Raw genomic sequence first — 20,263 nt, 5'->3', positions numbered from 1 at the left:
ACTCGTTGCGGATACTCCGCACGACGCAGTGACAGTTGTCAAACCCGTGCTTTCGGGGATCCTTAGCTTCAATTGATTTAGTTACCTTGGTAGTAAACCCTCAACCCCATCAGTTTTACCATCTTTTCCACGATTATATCTTTAACCTAATTCTCACAGTTCTGTAAAACTATCAAATAATAAGAGCATCCACAGTTTGGTCCGAGCAAAACTCAAGTCTCAGGCCGGGCTGTCCATCCTATTGCAAGGCTATTTCTTACTCTTTTATTTGTAATCTGTATTTCGTTATTGTTATTTTTCCGTTCCACATCAAATCAAATCGCATATCCTTTAAACCACTTATAAATTCAATTGTGACATTTTTAAGGGGTAAACACAATAAAAGAAGAAACTGTACAAGTTTTTGGATATCTTATTGTAATTTTGATACATGTGTCTGTATTTTTTTTTTTAATCCAAACAGAATAGCACGATGCGTTGACATCTATTCACTTTACTCGCAACAACGTTTCCACCCTTCGATAACGTTTAAAATTCTTTGTGGAAATAACCTGAAAAGGTAAGCTTGCATAATTTTAGCAATACCAACAAAGTAATGTTTAACATAACCATATTTGAAGTAGAAAGTTCAACTACATAATGCTCTCTTCCTCCGATTAAAAACAGTTACTATGAGAAATAGTTGCGGAGAGTTAGAGGGTTGTCAGAAAGAGAAATAAAATAAGTAGATACTTTAAACAGAGTTATTATGGAAGCATATCTTTATGGTGGTGATATACATGTTTGATAATTTCAAAAGACCAATAATGTCTAAAAATGTGAAGATTTTAAATACGCACAAAGAAAAACTATCTGACTCCCCAAATATTAATACATACACATAAATGGAAGGGAGGGGGTATAGTATATGAAAGAATACTTCCAGATTTTAGATACGGACAAAGAAAAAATGTCTGACTCCCCAAATATTAATACATACACGTAAATGGAAGGGAGGGGGTATAGTATATGAAACAATACTTCCAGATTTTAGATACGGACAAAGAAAAACTGTCTGACTCCCCAAATATTAATACATACACATAAATGGAAGGGAGGGAGTATAGTATATGAAAGAATACTTCCATGTTTAATATTCCTAGTTACATGTCAATGACTTTTTTTCCAAAATAAGATTATTTTAAAAAGACTCTTGAGAATTAACGTGAATAACAAATCATAGTTACAAACATAGGTAAATACCATGAGAAAGCATTTTCAATGACACAAGAAAGACGGAATCAACTTGAAATGTGTTAGAAATATAGATTGGGGATAAATACAAGCAATTTCCTTCAGGAACAACAAAGCCTAGATTATATCCGTAGATTTTTCTATATGCTTCTTCAAGAGTGCCTTTATATTTATAGAATTTGAGAGATGACTTTTCAAAATAGTCATGCCCTTTCACGAACAGATGTGTCTATTCAATTTAAGACATCTTATATTACAAACTCTCTAACAAAAGGAGCATGCATTTGATTTCGCCGACGCCAGCCCTAAATAATAGTATCTATGTGTCACGCCCCAAATTCAATCCTAGTGCAACAGGTATCCGATGCTAAGGATCCGCAACGGAAACACCTTATAAAGTAGAGATACAACAAACTGTCTCGAATTCATGTTCAACAATACATTTAAAGCTTAACTAAAATTAAGATAGTTATAAGTGGAAATTCGAAGCGATGTAAATAATCATAAGTCTAAATATCCATTAAGCATGGCTAAACGCCCCCAACAAGTCAAGCAGTGACTTCAACAACTACCCACAATACTAACGCCTATCTATGGAGCTTCTAAGAGGAATAAATAAATAATCTAACTTCAGGATGCAGTCCGAAGCTGAAAGCAATAATACTCAAGATAGATGGGTCCCATGAACAAGCATGCGGGCTCACCAATAAGCTAGGAAAGCAGCAAGTTTACCTACTCTGTACAATCGTCACGAACCTAATCTTCTTTGCTACCTAACATACCATAAAAAAGAACAAATGATATGCCTGAGTGCTGGGTACTCAGTGAGTGTCTATAGGATGATGGTTTTATACAGGTTATAAGTATAATTGAAAACAGTGCTAAGAAACAATTCAAAACGAATGATAACATATCATGAAATCCAGTGTAAGTCAACGATGAAGAAATAATTATGTTGATTCATTAAGTCATTTCTCATTCCTTTAAGTTCTTTCATTTGAAATCAAGTTCATCACGTGTCAACTCATAGGCAACCACAATCATGCCAATATAGGCCCAAACCAACAGTAGTGAAGGGATGACCACTTTAGGTATGCTAACCCCACTAGGATCCATAATGACTACCCTTCTTCCCGAGTAGCTAGGTCAAACACAAACAATAGAAATTAGGGCTTATTAGCCGAATCACAATCATAGCATAAAAGTCGAATCATTCATTAGAGGTATAGAAAACATGTTCAATTCAATGAAACCTGTTTATAGGGCAAAACACATTAAAGATCAAAGCTCTAGAAATCAAGTTTAAAGCATCCCTATAGGGTAAAATCATGTTCAAAGTTCAATGCTTTATAGGTCAACATTCATCCCTTGTTAGGGAAAAATCCAAATGCATAAGATATTACATATGAAGGTTCAATTCGAGCTTGTCCCTCCGCACATGAAACCTTGTCAAAGAAACCATTTTCAAAGATTATAGAGTATGTTAAAAAAGACATACCTCAATTCCCGCTAATAATCCCCTAAGCATGTCCCGCAGTGTTCAATGATAGCTCTACAATCAGCTACGATGATCAAGATTAGAGCTCTGCTCGAATTCTACAAATTTCCCTCATTTGAGAAAACTAGGGCTTCTATGTCAAAATCGTGTTATTTATGATTCGAGAGTTTCACATGATTAATAACTCACAATAGTCTCAACCCACTTAATAATTACCATTAGATGTCAAATATCTTACCTTTAATGAGATTCCCCATGAGTCGTCTTTAATTGCTCTTCCTTTGATTTTTTAAGAATCTATGGATTGAAATGATAATTTAGTGTTAATCCTTGTTATTCTGATGTAGTTTAATCACAGGATGATTAGTAAATCACGTTGTAAGGTTTGGAGAAGTTCTAGGGTCTTTTCTCCTCAAAAAGTTGGCAAAAAATGAAGTGGAATGAAAGATTTTCCAAAATTTCACGATCTGAACTTTTATAGTTGCGGTACAAAATTTCTTGTTTGCGTTGTATTATGACATTTAAGTGATAAAAAGTTCTATACTAATCTTGTAAAGAAATGTATTTGATATTGTCTTCTACTACTGTCATGTTATTGGCTAATTTTGTGTAATAGTAAAATATAATTTATACTTTTTTTTTGAAAAAAAAGTGAGTATTAGTGGCGACCCGTAGTCGCAACAAAAGAAAATTCAATCCTATGGCGAGTTGAAGTCGCCAATGAAGTTTTGTTGTGGCAAGTTAAGCTGCCGCTAAAGCTTTTGTGGCGACAAAGGTTGCCTCTAAAACCTCATCTTCAGTGGCGACTGCTCTAAGATCAATTTTGTGAATCGTTTTTCTGGCGTATTTGCTTACTTTCTGTGGCAAGTTTAATCGCCACAAAATATACATTTTGCGGCCACATTTAGGAGCCGTCACAAAATATTTTCAGTTATTGAGGTTCTTCCAACGACCCTAGAGTCGCCACTAAAAACTTTTAGCGGCAATTATTGCACTTTTAGTTGGTCACCACAAAAGTTGAATTTCTTGTAGTGATGCATGTTAATCGAGAAACAAAAATTATTATGCTTAGATGAATGATACTTTCATCAAGAAATTGGTCTCGATGCTTATCCAATTGGATCATAGAGAAGTTCTAATGTGTTGGAATTTATTTTAGAAGTGATTTAAAATTTAAACACGCCTTTGAAAAGATATAATATATTGTGAAAAGGTGTTACCTATTCATTGTAAAAAGATGTCATTCATTCTTAAGGTGTACATCCTTTTTTGAAAAGGTGTTTTAGTTATCTTCTACACCTTTTAAATAATAAGTCTCCTGTAGTTTTCCAACACTTAGAGAAAAAATTCCAGCAACACAAAATTCCAGCAAAACAAAATTCCAGCAATACAAAAAATTTCTACAACATAAAATTTTGCATTCTTGCCTCTTCCTTTTTATCAAAGCAGTCAAGAGATTAAAAGGGTTCTCCAGAACTTCTATTGGAGTGCAGCTTAGAAGATTCCTGAGTGGTTCATTGAATCTTGGGAGTAGAACATCACTTTGCTATTTGCACTGCAGTAGCGACGAAAATCTACTCTGAAGACAGCACCACCCATAACGTGTCTTGAACCGACTTTTCCAATTTCAACTCTATCTTATCTTTATTGTTATTACTATATTTTATTTGTTTCTTATTTGTTCTTTCTAATGTGATTATCTCTAATATTTTTCTAACACAACGTAATCTCATAAATTAAAATCAAAATCCGACCTCGAAAGTGATACACAAATGAACCTTTGATAAACTTCTTTTTATGAGTCAAGCTGGCAACGTACTTGGATTTTCAGATTCCTGGGAGCAAGGCTTAGACCCTAAATGAGTATCAGATGGTAGAATGCTCTCAGTCAAATACTCCAATCACCTTGCCATTCATATAGCAGAATGACTCACAACATATATATGAAAATTTTCAAAAAACTCATTTTCTTCCGAGAAATAAATTGATCAAAATTAATATCTTCTAAAACTCTCTCCCATCTACCAGTTTAACATTTATCACAAGTCGTGCGATAGTAACGATCGGGAGACACAGTCAATTCAATCGTAACCATCTCCTTAAAGACGCGTGAGGGGCGAAAAAACTATCTACGTGGTTATTACAACGGCTAATTAAGATATCAACTAAGCAAAATAGAGGTAGGAGACAGAAAAAGAACTTGTGAATATATAGATTATTCTTCATCCTCTCAAAGTTTAGAGCTTTTTCGTTCGCGATACTTGATTCGCACCTTTCAACCCCAAAGACACGATAAAATCAAATATTATAGACTAAAATCATTGTGAAATCGAACCAATGAGAGCTGATCTGCTTCAATTTATCCATTTTTTTGCGCGGAATGCCCTTCAAAGGCATTGTGGTCTTTAATTTTTGCCTTTCGCCTAAAAATTCATGAGTTCCGGGTTCGACCCCCGATCAGTCAAAAATAAAATTCGCAAGGCAGAGTTTGGGCAAAAGTTTGGCTTAAGGTAAACCTTTACCTTAAGACCTAACTTTTATCCGAATAGGCCTAATTTGCTACAAACTTCTGCCTTGCTAATGTTTTTTCATTTTTTTTTTTTTACTGAGCCGGGATTCTAATCCAAAATATCGGGATATTAGGCGAAGGACAAAAATTAAAGACTAGTGCATTTGAAGGACAATCGTGCAAATGACCCAAATATCTACCGAGACAAAAGTGGCTCCCTTATTTTTTCTCGTCTTTTCTTATCTCCCTTTTTACTTTTAACTTTTGTTTTTCTTTAATTTTTCTTATTTATTAAGAATTTATGTTAGAAGTAAAACCATTAATAATCTATCGAATTTTTTTTTTAAAATAATTAAATAGCACGTGTAGTGCCACTAGGCATTTTTAAAAATCTTTTTTGGGAGGGTGCACACACTAAGGTGCACACACTAACATACGGATAATGAGCGGGGATTTAGCACCACAAAATTATAATTCTGCGGGTTAACGTAAATTACATAATTAAAATATGAAACTAAAAAAAACGTGACAATTTATAGGGCACTTAGCATCTGCAAATTATAGTTCAATGGGTAACGTAAACTAGGCATCGTTTAAATATGAAACTAATAAAAATGTGATAGTTTAAGAGGGCTTGATCCATTAAATAAACCAATTCCGCACAAATATCAAAACTGGGGAAAATTTTAAATAGCAGGATGGAAATATCCCTTTCACGCAAATCTCCCCAAACCTACAGATTCCCAAGCAAGAGCCATTGATTCACACAGTGACATCGAAAATATATTCATCAACTAATCATTAGAGCATTTCCTTCAATGAAAAAGAATATTCACAAGACATACGGGAGTGACACAAGAGAACTTTGGCTATATTCTGCTGAACAGCTGTCTAACAGGAATTTCAGAAAAGTTTTTTCAGTATTTTGCTTCTGTTCTTTTTGTACTCTTGATACCTGTGTAGAATTAGATCTAGAGCTTCATGTATCAAGGTTAGAAGCTGCACAAAATGATGTACAAAATGATGTTACAAAGCAAAAGATGAACATGCTGCTAATGGAAATTTACAAGTGTTCAGAGACCAAATCTAAAAGGTTTTGCCTCTAACAAGAAAAAAGCAGGGATTTCGACAAATTTAAATGTGATGATGCTGTGACTTGGAAAAGGTTCAAAATTTCCCAGCAGCTTTTACATGTTACGATCACTAAACAAATCTTAGTCTGCTAGCCACTTTTCTGAGCAAGCTGCTCGGTGTCCTCCTTGTCCATGGCTTTCCTTGCTAGCTCATAGCCAGCAAAATTCATCGCACCCAGAGGAGCAATCCAGAAAAATCTAGGAATGGCCCCTTTAAACAATCCGAGGGGTCCTTCATGACGGAGAATTGATAATGCAACCATCGAGGCTGTCACAGTCATTCCCTGTGGAACAGTCATCATTCTGGTCTTTATCACATCAAACGGAGTCGTTGAAACAGCTGTCAACCCACCAGATAAAGCTCCAACGGCAACTGTTTCCCAAGGCTCCAGCTCTCGCCCCAGAAGCTGTTGCACAGCCTACAATCAACACAAGAAATGATTTTTATCAACAAGAAATGAATGTAAGACAGCTTTATGTCAAACAATTATTTAGTAGTTGATTATGACCTTGAGTAATGTCAAATGGCCGTTCTTGAAAAGTAAATATCAGAAGGTTTTTTTTTTTTTTTTTTTTTAACTTAAATATCAGAAGGTTTGATCGACAGACAGCGAGACAATAGTAATTTGTTTAGTTGAAATTGGTAATATACACATTTTAAACTCAAGGGAATGAGCTTATAACATTCAACAAATTCGTTTACCATCCGTTGTGCATCAACAAATCCATAAAACAGATGTTATAAAGATGCCGTTGATCCAGCCAACTGCATCTCAGAAAATTGCACGAGTTTATATAGCAGAGACAGCATCCTCATAATGGGTTTCCTCAACTATAACATACAATACAAAATAAAAAGTCCAGAGGATTCAGAAATACTTTATATTCCCTCTATCCCATTTTTGTAGGGTACTTTTAATTGGACATGAAACTAGAATGTTAACTTGAAAAATGTATTAGGTAAAGAAACAAAATATAGATGAGATGTATTAGAGACATGATTGTGGACATTTCTCAACTGGGGCTCGTTATATAAGAGTCTTGATCTACAACAGTAAGGCAAATAATTACTCTCTACATATAGTAAGGTAAGTCATTATTCTTCATCAAAAAGTAAGGTAAGTCATTATTATCCTATATTAAGAAGAGAATATCATATAGAATATTTTATAATATTCAGCTAAGAAATGGTTTTTTGGCCTTTTACATACTTTTTTTTTGTTTTATGACCCTTTTACAAGACATCTTTATTTTTTATGCATAAGAGATCTGAAAAAAACACATAAGAGATCTGAAAAAACCATGTTCTTCTATTCAAATTGTAAGAGGGCAAGAGATATCATTTCCTCGATGCAATGACTCTAGAGATATTGTAAATCTACAAATATTTACCATATAACTACATCTACCTTTCCTGATTATCAACATGTTTTTATGAAAATATGTTATAATATTGATAGTGAAAGAAAATATTGAAAGAACAGCCTAAAAGTTAGTTTGGTAGATAAACATCAAATAAAAAATTAAGTTTGAATAGTTAAATGAATTTGAGTAAGTGAAAGTTGGGAAGTCGATAAAGAAACTTCAAATTAAAGTTTACAATTTGAATGATTGAAAGCTACGGAATTGCACAAAATAACATCATAAGTGGAATGGTATCAATATTTTGGAACGTCCCAAAGTGGAAGAAGTATCATCGTGAGTGCTAAAAAGAAAGATACTCCCTCCATTTCAAAATAAGTGGTGCTTTTAGCTTGGGCAACCCTTAAGAAAATTACTCATTCCTAGAAAGTAGATGTATTTTTACTAGCAATTCATTTTTGCTATTCCTAAAATACAGAATGTACATCCGTTGCTTTATACTCCCTCCGCCCCATTTTATATGAGGGTGTTTGACTGGGCATGGAGTTTAATAAAGAAATGAAAACTTTTGAAACTTGCGGTCTAAAATTAGTCATAGATATTTGTGTGGTTATAAATCATCTCATTAAGGGTAAAATGGGAAGTTTGAAGTTAAATTCTTACTAAATATAGAAAGATGTCATTCTTTCGGGACTGACTAAAAAGGAAAGAGTGTCACATAAATTGGGACGGAGGGAGTAAGAAATAACAGGATATAAAACTACAGAACTAGTCAAAAATTAGATGTTGCACTGTGTTATTGCTAACTAGGCCACCTGTTTTTTCTTTAGTTGGTGTTTGCTAGAGTCCCACATTGGTTGAGGGAATGAATTATTGCCTCCTTGTACAATATTGCAAAAGTCCTCACCTCATGTGCTAGTTTTGGAGTTGAATTAGGCGCAAGATCTATTTTCTAAACCTGGTATTAGAGCTTAAAACTCATTTCTATTCCTGGTTTACACAATGTTGGGCCTCCCATGTTATATTGTCCACACTCTAGACATCCCGCCTTAGGCGTGCAGGAGCGTGTTAAGAGTACCACATCGGCTAAGGAAATGGATTGTTGTCGCCTTAAAAGCTGTTCAGGCAATCCTCACTCATGAGCTAACTTTTGGGGTTATGTTAGACTCAATATTCATTTACGTAACGGTTCACTAGGTGATGCCAGCTCTTGTAAAGAACTAATTGCTGCCTGGTATGGTACTAAGACCCCAAAAAACTGGTGGGATACTTTCTCATAATGCACTTTGTACTTTACCTGAATAGAGAGGAATAGCAGACGATTCACAGATTATAAGGCTGATTTACACAGTGTAGAAGCTAGTGCCTCCTTGAGTTATGGTGCAGAGAAAAATGCATGCAAGGAGGGAATATTTTGGAATTTATGAATTTTATGTCCTTGGCTTAGGTCTTCTCTGTTCCTTCCATGTCTTGTTTTTCTGATTTTCAGTCATATCTTTGATATTATTATATCAGCTTTTACAGTCAAACAATAATAAACTGCGGGAAAAACTAATACAGCTAAGGAGACTGCAAGCTTAAAATAAGTGCAAAATCACCTTTTTGGACTCGGCATATAGGCCCATGCCTACAACATAAAATGGAATCTCACGGCAGAGAGTGGCACCAGTTCCACGGAAAAAACCCTTAAGACCATCTTGCTGCCAAGTGCCAATGATTGCTGCACCAACATTGTCAAAAAGACCAGCTTGCAATCTTTGCTTGAGCACCTCACAAGGTATTCTCACAGCAGTACCTAAGAAAGTGCTGGCGAATGATGCCACAGATTGAACCTAGACAACATTCCAATAACAATAAAATGGATAAGTAACTTGCTTTGTGAATCCAGGTCAATAAATAATCCTGTGTAGCATGTTAGTGCCCAACTAATTGACCCTTCTTTCCTTATTACTTTGATAAATTCAAGCGTTCTTGTGTAGGTACTACGGGGTACATGAAACATTACAGGAGGTCCAAGAACATCAATTTGATTAGATCATCAAAGTCGGGAAGGAGTAGGGAGACGGAACAAGCACATTGCAAAATGTGAAAGAAAAAGTATCGCATCATTTTCATTTTTTGTCTTTCCTACATTTCATTGGAGCTCACCTAGGTTCTAGGAGAAGTTCTTTAGTCCCACTGAAAGATGAGATAATCACTAGGATAATTCAAAGGCATAAGAAATGCCCTTCAAAATTCAACCTAATACGAGTAGCCTCTTTCAGTCAATAATTGTTGATTAATGTGATACTCCGTTGGTTAACCAAAAGACGTGCCCTCTTCCTACGGGACGATTCTGTGGAAAGGTGTACCAAAGGGAAGACCGCACTTTTCAAAGTCCGTCTGGTTCTTGATGGAAAAAGGAAATAAGTCAGGCTTTCTTTCGAGATTAAGCATGGTGAATGCACTCTAGAAAGTGGTTTCCTGATATTATTTTCACTAGCAAGGGGCAAAGACGGTTAAGAGGAGCTGGGATTTGAGACGATCCTCAACTATCATAGGAGATATCTTTCAAAAGTCCTAACCCCTTCAGGACTGGGCATTTGACGAGGTAAAGTCATTCTTGTTGAGATTTTGAGATTTTTTTTTTTTTTTTTTGAACGGTATTCTTGTTGGGATTATATAGCTACACGGTTTGGACAATTGCATAAAATGAGTAGGGAGGAGCATCCATGCAGCGCTTCTCAGTTTAGTTTTAGGGGCTGTTTTGAGAGCCGATAACCCAAGGAGGAGGATATGCATAGTGGTTAGTTGACTTGCCTGTGCAAGAAACTGGGGGACGTCAACCACGTCTTACTTCATTGCGACTTTGCCTCGGAGTTGTGGACTATGACATATGCATCTTTCAAGTTATGACATTCATTGGGTGCTCCTAGAATAGAGATGGCTATGATTCCAAGTAACAGGCTCTGTAGTTGGAGGAAGAAGAAGTTACGAAAGACATTTCTTATTGCTTTTCTGGTTATTTAGGGAGAGAAATATGAGAAAATATATTTGATAGAGTTGAGAACCCGATGTCGAGAGTGAAAAGTTTTCTTTCATTTCTTTTGTATTTTTGGTGCAAAGTGGGAATACCTGCTTGCATGAATAGCCACAGTATATTTTGTAAAGATGACACCATCTTGGTGTGGTAATATTGAATTGCTTTGAATTATCTGACGAAAAGTTTAAACTGAACAATATTTATCTAGAAGAGAGGGGAAACCCCCATGAAGGATTCCACTGCTAAGCCTTTACCTGTAGTTCTGGAAGTGTAGGAGCAACATTAATCAGCACAACCTTGCTTGCTTCAAATATTCCAGTCCGCAAGCCGTGACTGCAATAATCAATCAAACTTACAATCCAGATACAGAAAAAGAATATTTTACCAAGACAGATGAACGAAACAGAAAACAACTAACCTCGAAAACTGCCCTAGAATAGCAGGAATAGAACCTCTGTACAATCCCCTTGCTCCAAGTTCAGGAAGCTTTGATATGATTTGTGGAAAGCTAAGCGTTGATGCTTGTACTTGTGTCTGAGGAACCAGCCAAAAATTTTAGAATACTCATTTTCACTCATGAGTGATTGCTAATTAACATTCCAAATCAACTTCGCCGGAAGGAAGTGATATTTATGGCACAACCCAAGAAGGAAGTAAGTTTGATTTGGGACAAAGCAGCTGCTTTTAAATTGTTTACACAAAATTATCTAGTCATATTTTACCTTTTTAGGTAAGCTTTTTACTGGAAATCCAAATAATAACACCGTTTATCATTTACACAAGCAACTTAAGGTAATAAATAACTAACTGGTCTACAATATGATAGAGATTCCAACAAGTAAATGATTCTGAAAAGAAATCTTTACCTTAATCGTATCGACAGGGTGCATTAGAGATGTAGACAATGCACAGGCAAGGCCTCCAGCCAATGCTGATTTTAGGACACTTCCAGCAGGAAATTCTACAGGTGGAGGAACAGCAACCACTGTAGCAGCCTCAAACCAGATATTTCTGTATGTTATACACCACCAAGACACCAACCAACATGCGCAAATAAGTTTAGAAACGGATTCATGTTTTGAATTAAGGCTCCACATTATAAATTAAAGAAAAAGTAACATAGAAAAGAGTCAGGCTTTGCAATACTGCCAATTGCATGTACCATCAACAAAATAATGGTAAAAGACAACAAAACGCAACTGAACTTGTCACATGCATCTACATCCAAAAATGAAAATTGGATATAGAGAGTGCCAAATGTTGATCTCAAATTTATTAACTAACACACACATCTTCCATCGTTTTCTAATAGAACAATAAAACATTCCACTTACAAAATCTATTCCATTACACTATTTGCACTCTAACATTTCTTTTTCTTTCTCTTCTTTTCGCTAATTTTGTGCTTCAACGTTCTTCAACTACATAAATTGTCACAAATATCAATGTCCCTTTCATCTGCAGACCGCTGCTAATTGCTATACTAACAGCAAAAGGGAATCCACATGCATCAATTTGCTTTCTTTCTTTTAAGTAATAAAAAGTGGAGCAGATGTAGATCATATTTACATAAACTGCAATTGTTCTTAAACTAGATGCTTAATTTATTTGCTATGTGCATATACTGACTTTAATTTTCTACATCCGGATACTTCCGAATGCAATAAAACTATCAACGATTTTGGAAGCAAAAGAGGGGCAGGAACATGAATGCAGTGCATGTGATCGCTTAAAGCAGTTAGCGACTACATGCATGAACTGTACAGCTTACAAAGGGAAAGAAAATTAAGATCTTCAGTGCAGACGATCTACTTACTCTAGGAATACTTCGTGGTGCAAACACGATACTCCATGTGTGGGTCACTAGGTGGTTTGGAAAACACTTTTTTCTTTGATAACCAAGAAATCCCCAAGAGCCAACTGGTACACGGTTCGAAACTCGGTTAAATAATGGACCTGCACCTCTACCCTTCCCACCTAAATACCATGTTTTGTCCGCAATAGGATTAAAACTCATGACATGTGCCTAACCCACACATCACACGTTGCACTCTTACCATTGAACCAAAGCCCTGGAGGTTAGGGAGGAACTCTTTGTATAGAGATCTGTAACTATATTATAGGCGATCTTCCCATCAATTGTCGATCATATTGACTCACTTAGTGAAAAAGGGAAGTCCCACAAGTACCAAAATTATAAAGAACTAAATCCGTTGTCTTCCCAGAGCCAAGACTTCTAATACCAAACACTATTTTCCCATGGAAAAATATTAAATGCGCTCGAATTAAAACTAAACTCTCCGATATAGAATGGATGGATGCTTCTCAAAATTGTTTTCTGTTTCGCTACTTCTTCTGTGATGAGGCCAAAATATAATTAAGATCCTAATGTCTCAAAATAACAAAATTTAGAAGAACCAAACCCAAAATTTTTGTAGCCTAAATTCATATCTTTGGAGAAGTCCCAGTATTACATGATCTTGGATGATATATAAATATCCTAATCAGATATTTCCAAAAATTCTTTTATGTTTTCAATGTTTCACTACATCTTAGGGAAGAATGCCACAATATCGTTTCAATAGTATAGCATAGCTGTATAGCCATGTTTATTTTCTGGTCATAAGAAATAAAGGCAAATTTTGTGAGCCCGAAAATTTGGTATCATCCATCTCTTCCTTTGTACTACAAGACAATTGCCATCCTCAATAACCATTTATCCAGTTGAGTTATATAATGACCCATACCATATCAGATACACAAGGGCATCCAAAGGGGTAGACATTATAAAACTCAACACATCCCATCCGAGTAACTTGCTTTTCCAAGTTATGCCCTTACAACATCTTTTCTAGTTGCATTTCCACCAGCGAAAAACATGAATAGTGTCCAGTTTAAAAAAAACATGAATAGTGATTAATCTCATGCAGTAGTACCACTAATACTAGCAACTGTTTATCGTTTAGGCCCTGTATATATGTTCTTCAGATGATCAGGCAATAGGAAACATGATTAACAGTTGAATACTGTCTTCAAAAGAATCCCACAGAAAAGCCTCTAATCAACTTATTTCTCCAGGTTGCTTAGACGAAAAATCTAGTTTGCCCAACCAAAACTTGGAAAAAGTTACGTAATGGGAGACAAAAGCTGGAGTTCCACCAATGCAAACCTAAACGAGGAGCTCATCACTGTAACTTTCTCTTACCTTATGATATCTTACTGTATTACGTACTAACAAAATTCTCAAATATGATAATATCATATCATTCAAAAGGGTAAGTTATTCTACCGAGGATCTTCTTGAAGCCGATCTGATGGAAGCAGCAGCATAAAATTCCGAAAATGTCCATAGGAAATAGATTCCTGATCCGCACTTAGAAATCGCATCATGGCAATAGCATTGTCTTCATTTGCTGGAAGTCCTGCATTGTTTAGTGATGCGAGTATCTCACTCTTCTGCAATGTGCCTGACTTGCTCAAACAAAGACTGGTATAAGCCCGCAGGATGGTAGGTTCCTTCTGTTCCATCAACGACAGAAATTGTTTCCACCCAAAAGATTTTGAGAACAAGTGACCTCTAGCACGACGCATGAGTTCATGGGCATATCTCTTTGGCAATTTTCTCTTTCTCATAGCAATTTCAAGATCTTCCATCGTGACTTGACCATCACCATCTCTATCCAATTCCTCAAAGAATCTCTTACCTGCAAGATTGCAACACAGGACTAAGGACTAAGGAAATTTACTGGCCGAAATTACTTGGAGTTCTTGTACATGGCAGGCAGCTATGCCCACCTAAAGAAAATAATAACAACAACAACAATAATACATGGAGGCCCCCTAAACTTGTCCAAATTTTTCATTTAGACACCTTATCTTAGGGTCACCTATTGAACACCTAATGCTGGAAAATATGTGCCTATTAAGCACACACTGCTGACATGGCACTGTGCGTGTTTAACAACCAAATTTGGACGCATGAAATTGCTCTAGGTTACAGGACAACGTGTATGTTTGCTGGAAACTATGAAACTTCAGCGTAAAAGTTAATTTTCGGCCATTTTCTTTTTCTTTTCCTTCAAAAAGCTATGTTCGAGATCTGGTCAATGGTCATCATCTTCTCTCGTTTTCTTTTTCCGGCAGTCGCATCCTCCTTTTTTCAAGTAGTCATATTTTTTTAATATGGGCATCAATGGCAGCCTCTTCCTGAGATATTAGAATCTCCCAATCTATCTTGGACACAAACTTTTTCAAATTGGCCAGCATTGTGACTCCAAGCTCGACTTGCCTTATTTCCTAAAACAGCTTCTCAAAAATTAGAACATAGAAGTCCAAAAGTCTTACGTTTCTATATTAATTTCATCAGACTGTTTGTATGGTCCCAAAACTATTGATCAAGTTACCTCTATTATCGAAGCAAGAAAGTGAAGAAATCACAAGTTACTTCATAGCATAAAATTGTTTGCAGTCTTGTTCTCATTAGGAGGAGATCCTCTCTCACTGGCCAAACCAAAACCAACGTACCTCCATGTTAGGTCTAGAAGAACTGCTGCTAAGTCTATGGAGAAAAGCTTCAGCATGACCACAAAGAGGAGCACGACTGTTGTTTAATTTTGTGACTCTGGCTACTGCAATTGGATATGGCTGGTAAGCGCCGGAAGTAGTACGGAACGAAGAAAAGACAATGTTTTTATTTTCCAACATCCTTTTTTTCCCTTACTGATGTGTCTTAATTTCTTATGTTGCATTGGCCAGGTCACAGCGAGTGACATTCACACACTTCAGGTCGTTTAGAATTGTAAAATATGTATTCAATAGGCAAATTTTGGACAACATACGTTGTTCAATAGGTCAGACGCCTAGTTTAAGTGTCTACATGAAAATCAGACAACTCCAAGTGTTTATCTATGTATTTGGCCCAATAATAATAATAATAATAACAACAGTTACCAATTTCAAAAAAATAATAATGATAATGATAATAACAATAATAATAATAAAATAATAATAATGATAATAATAATAATAATAAAATAATGACGATAATAATAATAATAATAATAATAATAATAAAAGGTGCACATATTAATTTGTTTTTTCTTTCTCAAAAAATAAAAGGTGCATGTAATAGAAGAAAGGGAAGAAATCATTTACTTCAATCACGTCGATAGTTGTTTGGCTACTGGAAAAATGCTCCAGTTACTTCTTTGTTTACTTAAACTTGCAATCTCGTACAACTCCACATTAACAAAATTTCTTCTAGAGAAAATTTTAGTTATTCTTACAAGTCAAAAGCTGGTAGTCTGGTTAAGTACAAGCTATATTTCAGGCATTTCTTGTGTTTTCACTTTTGTTTATCTTGAGTTGCAGTTTTCCACGTCTTCTAGCACTATCTGATTGCAAAATACAGCCAGACAGAGAATCATCATATTTTATGCAGTTATCTATCGCAGACATGTTCCGCATCTCACATTTTCACAAAATGAATTACCATCCCTCCATACACAATAACGTTTATGAACTATGTGCCAAATAGTTATCAGGTTTCTATTTTAACCATTCAGAGAAGATGATCTGAATCTCAACCGACTTGGATAAGTTGTTGCTTAGAGAAAGTCAAGCATTACCAACTATTTTTCCATGCTGCTCATTATGTAATATTAAGGCTTTGAGTAAATAAGGGACAATTTATTTAAGCAGAGGTTTGGGGAATAGCATAGTATGTGCATACATTAATGTGCCTCCCAACTCATGTTACAAGAGAATAGTTCCCTTGTGTTCCACCATTTCATATGTCAATCCTCCACTAGTTAGGGTCCGCTATATGAATCCTATGTATCCATTTCGCTTAGAGTACTCATCGTAGCTAGTTTATTTTTCTGCCTGCTGCCAATTAAGTAACCCCCCCCCCCCTCTCCCTCTCTAATCCAGGCTTAGAATCGGCTTAGTCTTGCGGAGCGAATACAGGCAAAGTAAGGAAATTCTATGCTCAAGGAAAATAGAGACAAGTTGTTACGGAGTATAGATTGATAAAATGTTCACCATTTTCAATCACAACAAACTAGAAAACTTCTCATGGGTTTGATAAATGTGTAAAACATGAGCAGACTAACTAGCCAAATACTCGTTTTCCCTGGATTACCAAACACAATGCAATCGGTTAACATGGCCTCAAAGAATAACTATCTAACACAGATTAGTGTACAGTACTAAAGACCATCTCTCCCTGTTGAGACATCCTGACTAATTCAGCAATCTCTAAGTCTCAAACTTACTTGATTTAGGTTTGACTTAATTAGTACTGATTATATGAAAGTTGAATTAAGAGACAACAAAAATATAGATTGATCTTATTGAAGAAGTGGAGAAAAAAATATACAAAGCAAAGCCGATGTAGAATAGAAAGCTGCAGGTAAAAGGAAAATGAAACAAATACATCAACATTATAAGATCAATTATGACCACAAAGTTCTCAGTGTATGGTGTTAATGCTGTTGACTCCTATCTCGCCCTTGACCCTTTAAATCAAGGACCCAAGAAAGAATGTACAGTAATACGAAAGAGGAGATCAAAAGTAAGTAATCCGTCTACTGTAACACAAAATGACACACAGATACGACGAAAACTCAGCCATTTTATGACCACAAAGTTCTCAGTGTATGGTGTTAATGCTATTGACTCCTATCTCGCCCTTTACCCTTTAAATCAAGGACCCAAGAAAGAATGTACAGTAATACGAAAGAGGAGATCAAAAGTAAGTAATCCGTCTACTGTAACACAAAATGACACACAGATACGACGAAAACTCAGCATTTGTTTGATTCTTCACCAAGAGAACCAGCTATGTTAAAGCTCAAAAGCCATGTTGGCAAAGCCACTTGAAGTAGGAGAGAAGCATACCTTCAGCTTCCGTGTATCTGAAAAAGTCTTGGACTGAGATGAGCTTTTTCTTGTCAGGATGGTCTTTACTAGGTCGTCCTAACTGAGGCAAGAGCTCAATTAGTTCTGTTATTGAAACTGTGGACAATGTTGATCTCAAACGCTCGACATTGGATAATGGAATACTAAGCAAACCATTCGCTAAACGTTTTGTGGAATTTCCAGTGCTCTCTTCTTGACCACCAACAATATCATTAACACCGTCTTCTCTCTCTTCTCTCGCAGTAGAATCTACATCAACAATACTCGAAGGAACACCTCCTACTCTTGCAAAATTCAGATTTCCCAGAAATCCATTGACATCAGCTCTTTTACCCTCTAAAATACTCACTAGCACCTTGAAATGATCAAACTGATTGGAAACAGGCGGAGGGATTTGATTAGACTCGGCACTCTCGCATTCCTGTTGTTGGACTCCTAAGTCAAATTTTTGAAGATTGAGAACTACTTGATCGAAAAGAAAACCAAGAAAGCACTCAAAAGATACATTCTTTTCCTCTTTGTGCTTCACTCCATCACGCTTCCCCATAACAATCTGATCACTTGTCTTCTTTTCCTTCACATCATTACAAACACTATCCACATTATTCGCCTTCTGAACCCGCTTCTTAAACGGGCTCGGAACAGCCTGAACAAAACCGTTCATTAACAATGACCAAGAAACAGCAAATTGCAGACAATTCACACAGCTCCCATCCCCTTTACCGCCACCGTACTTGTCCTTCAACCCTTTCCTGGCCACATTTGCCCCTTTATTATCAATCTGCCCATTATTATTCCCAAACATTTCAACAAACATCTTAATAGGTAACTTTATCAACAACCCCTTCTTTTTCTCATCACCTTGCTTACTTTCACTCATTTTCTTGACATCTAATCCAAGACCACTACAACTCTCAGGTTTCCCATTCTCTATCAACAAACCCTTCTTTTTCTCAGCACTACCAACACCTTCCTTACTTGCACTACTCATTTTCTTGACATCTAATCTATTCTTTGGCCAACAATGCTCAAAATCCTTTGCCACTTTCTTAAATCCTAACTCTATCGGCGAAAACGCATTCTTAACCCCAAATTGTACTGAATTCAGAAATGACTCAACAGGGTCTCCACTCCCAGATACCACCATCACTCAACACTATATAAGCTCAACAAAATGAAATTGCAGGCTAAAGAAAAACCTTGAAATTGTAAGATAAATGGAAAATCTTGAAATTGTAAGAAATTTTTCTTACAGTAGAACAAAAATCAACCCAACACAGTAACAAACAACCCCTAATATTCACTCAACAAAGAAACAAGATCCAAACAAACCCTAACTGTAAGGGAACATAGCAAAACAATTGCTCAGTACAATTCAATATATCAAGAATCAATTCAAACCCATTTGTAGATAAGGGAATGGGGTTAAAATGAGAGCTATACAACTACAAGTGGTCAACTCTTATATTTACACACACATTTTTGTAGGATAAAGGATAAAGAATCTTGAAAATGGAAATAAAAGAGAATTGGGTTTTCTTTAATTTTTTGTTATTGTTTTTCTACCTGAAAATTTTATCCACTAAGATTTTAGAAGCCACTAAAATTCTGCAGATCAAATTCCAAAGATGTGATAACTTTGAACTTTGTACTTTTGTATATATAAGGGAATAACCAGAAAAAGAGGCTCAGATTTCTTTCTTTTTTTTTTTGCCTTATTTTTTATTTATAAATCGTTGGACCTAAGATAATCTTAGAAATTTAGAAATAATAAATAAATAAATAAATAAAACTTCCACCTGTGTGTTCAGTATGATTCTTCTTACTCTCCGATCCCAAAATAAGTTTTGTTTTAGCTTATTCGCGTATATTAAGAAAAATAAGTAAATATAATGTATAGTTTATTAAGTTATTCCTATTTATTAGATGTTTCCTGATAATTGAACATTGTTAAGAAGGAATAGTTTTTAATATAAAGGTGCATTTGAAAATAATTATGATTTTTTGTTTTGAATTTCTAAGACAACACTTATTTTGGGATTTTCTTTCTAAAAAAGCCACTTATTTTGAGACGGGGGAAGTAAATGACAAGACTATCCCTACTACAAGGAGGTTTTCAGCTTATTTAAAAAAAAAAAATGGATGAGTGATAAATTTCTCTTTTGCATAGGGAAAATGGAGTGGCTGGAGTTTATTGGAGGGTTAACTATAATTGGAATATATATTGAAAATGTTTATTGTCCCTTTTTAGAAATAATTTGAAAATATATTTTCCTTATTTTTAATTTATATTTTTGAAGGTGGGATTTGGATAATGACTGGGGTTGAGAGGTGAGTGTGGATAATATTGGGTGACGGAGCGTCTATTAGGAAATGGGACAATTTGTTGGCGTTATGCGTCTGTTTGTGTACCTGTTTAGACACATTTGAGTTCAAGGTGGTTTATGGAATTAGCAATGCTTTATTTTTCTAAATTTTTTCCTTTAAACTACTTAGGGCCTGTTTGGAAAGCCACCTGGTAATTGAAATTGGTGTAATTACTAGGGTAGTAATTACACAAAATGAGTATCACTATAACGACTTTT

General features: G+C 35.6%; 1 protein-coding gene across 1 annotated transcript; it reads right to left on the bottom strand.

The window, feature by feature from the left end:
- Positions 1-6,096: 6,096 nt before the first annotated feature.
- LOC132045551 (uncharacterized) lies at positions 6,097-19,325 on the bottom strand. Its single transcript, XM_059436142.1, has 7 exons — positions 17,658-19,325; positions 14,047-14,461; positions 11,624-11,768; positions 11,176-11,291; positions 11,012-11,090; positions 9,334-9,567; positions 6,097-6,792 (listed from the first exon to the last, which is right to left on the bottom strand). The coding sequence occupies exons 1-7, from the start codon at positions 18,823-18,825 to the stop codon at positions 6,463-6,465; spliced, it is 2,487 nt and encodes an 828-aa protein (XP_059292125.1). The 5' UTR covers positions 18,826-19,325; the 3' UTR covers positions 6,097-6,462.
- Between the last annotated feature and the right edge of the window lie 938 nt (positions 19,326-20,263).

This window comes from Lycium ferocissimum, unplaced genomic scaffold (assembly GCF_029784015.1).
Source record: "Lycium ferocissimum isolate CSIRO_LF1 unplaced genomic scaffold, AGI_CSIRO_Lferr_CH_V1 ctg704, whole genome shotgun sequence".
In the NCBI taxonomy this organism is placed as follows: Eukaryota; Viridiplantae; Streptophyta; class Magnoliopsida; order Solanales; family Solanaceae; genus Lycium; species Lycium ferocissimum.
Note: the sequence above shows the minus strand (reverse complement) of the source record. Positions and strands in the feature narration are given on the sequence as shown.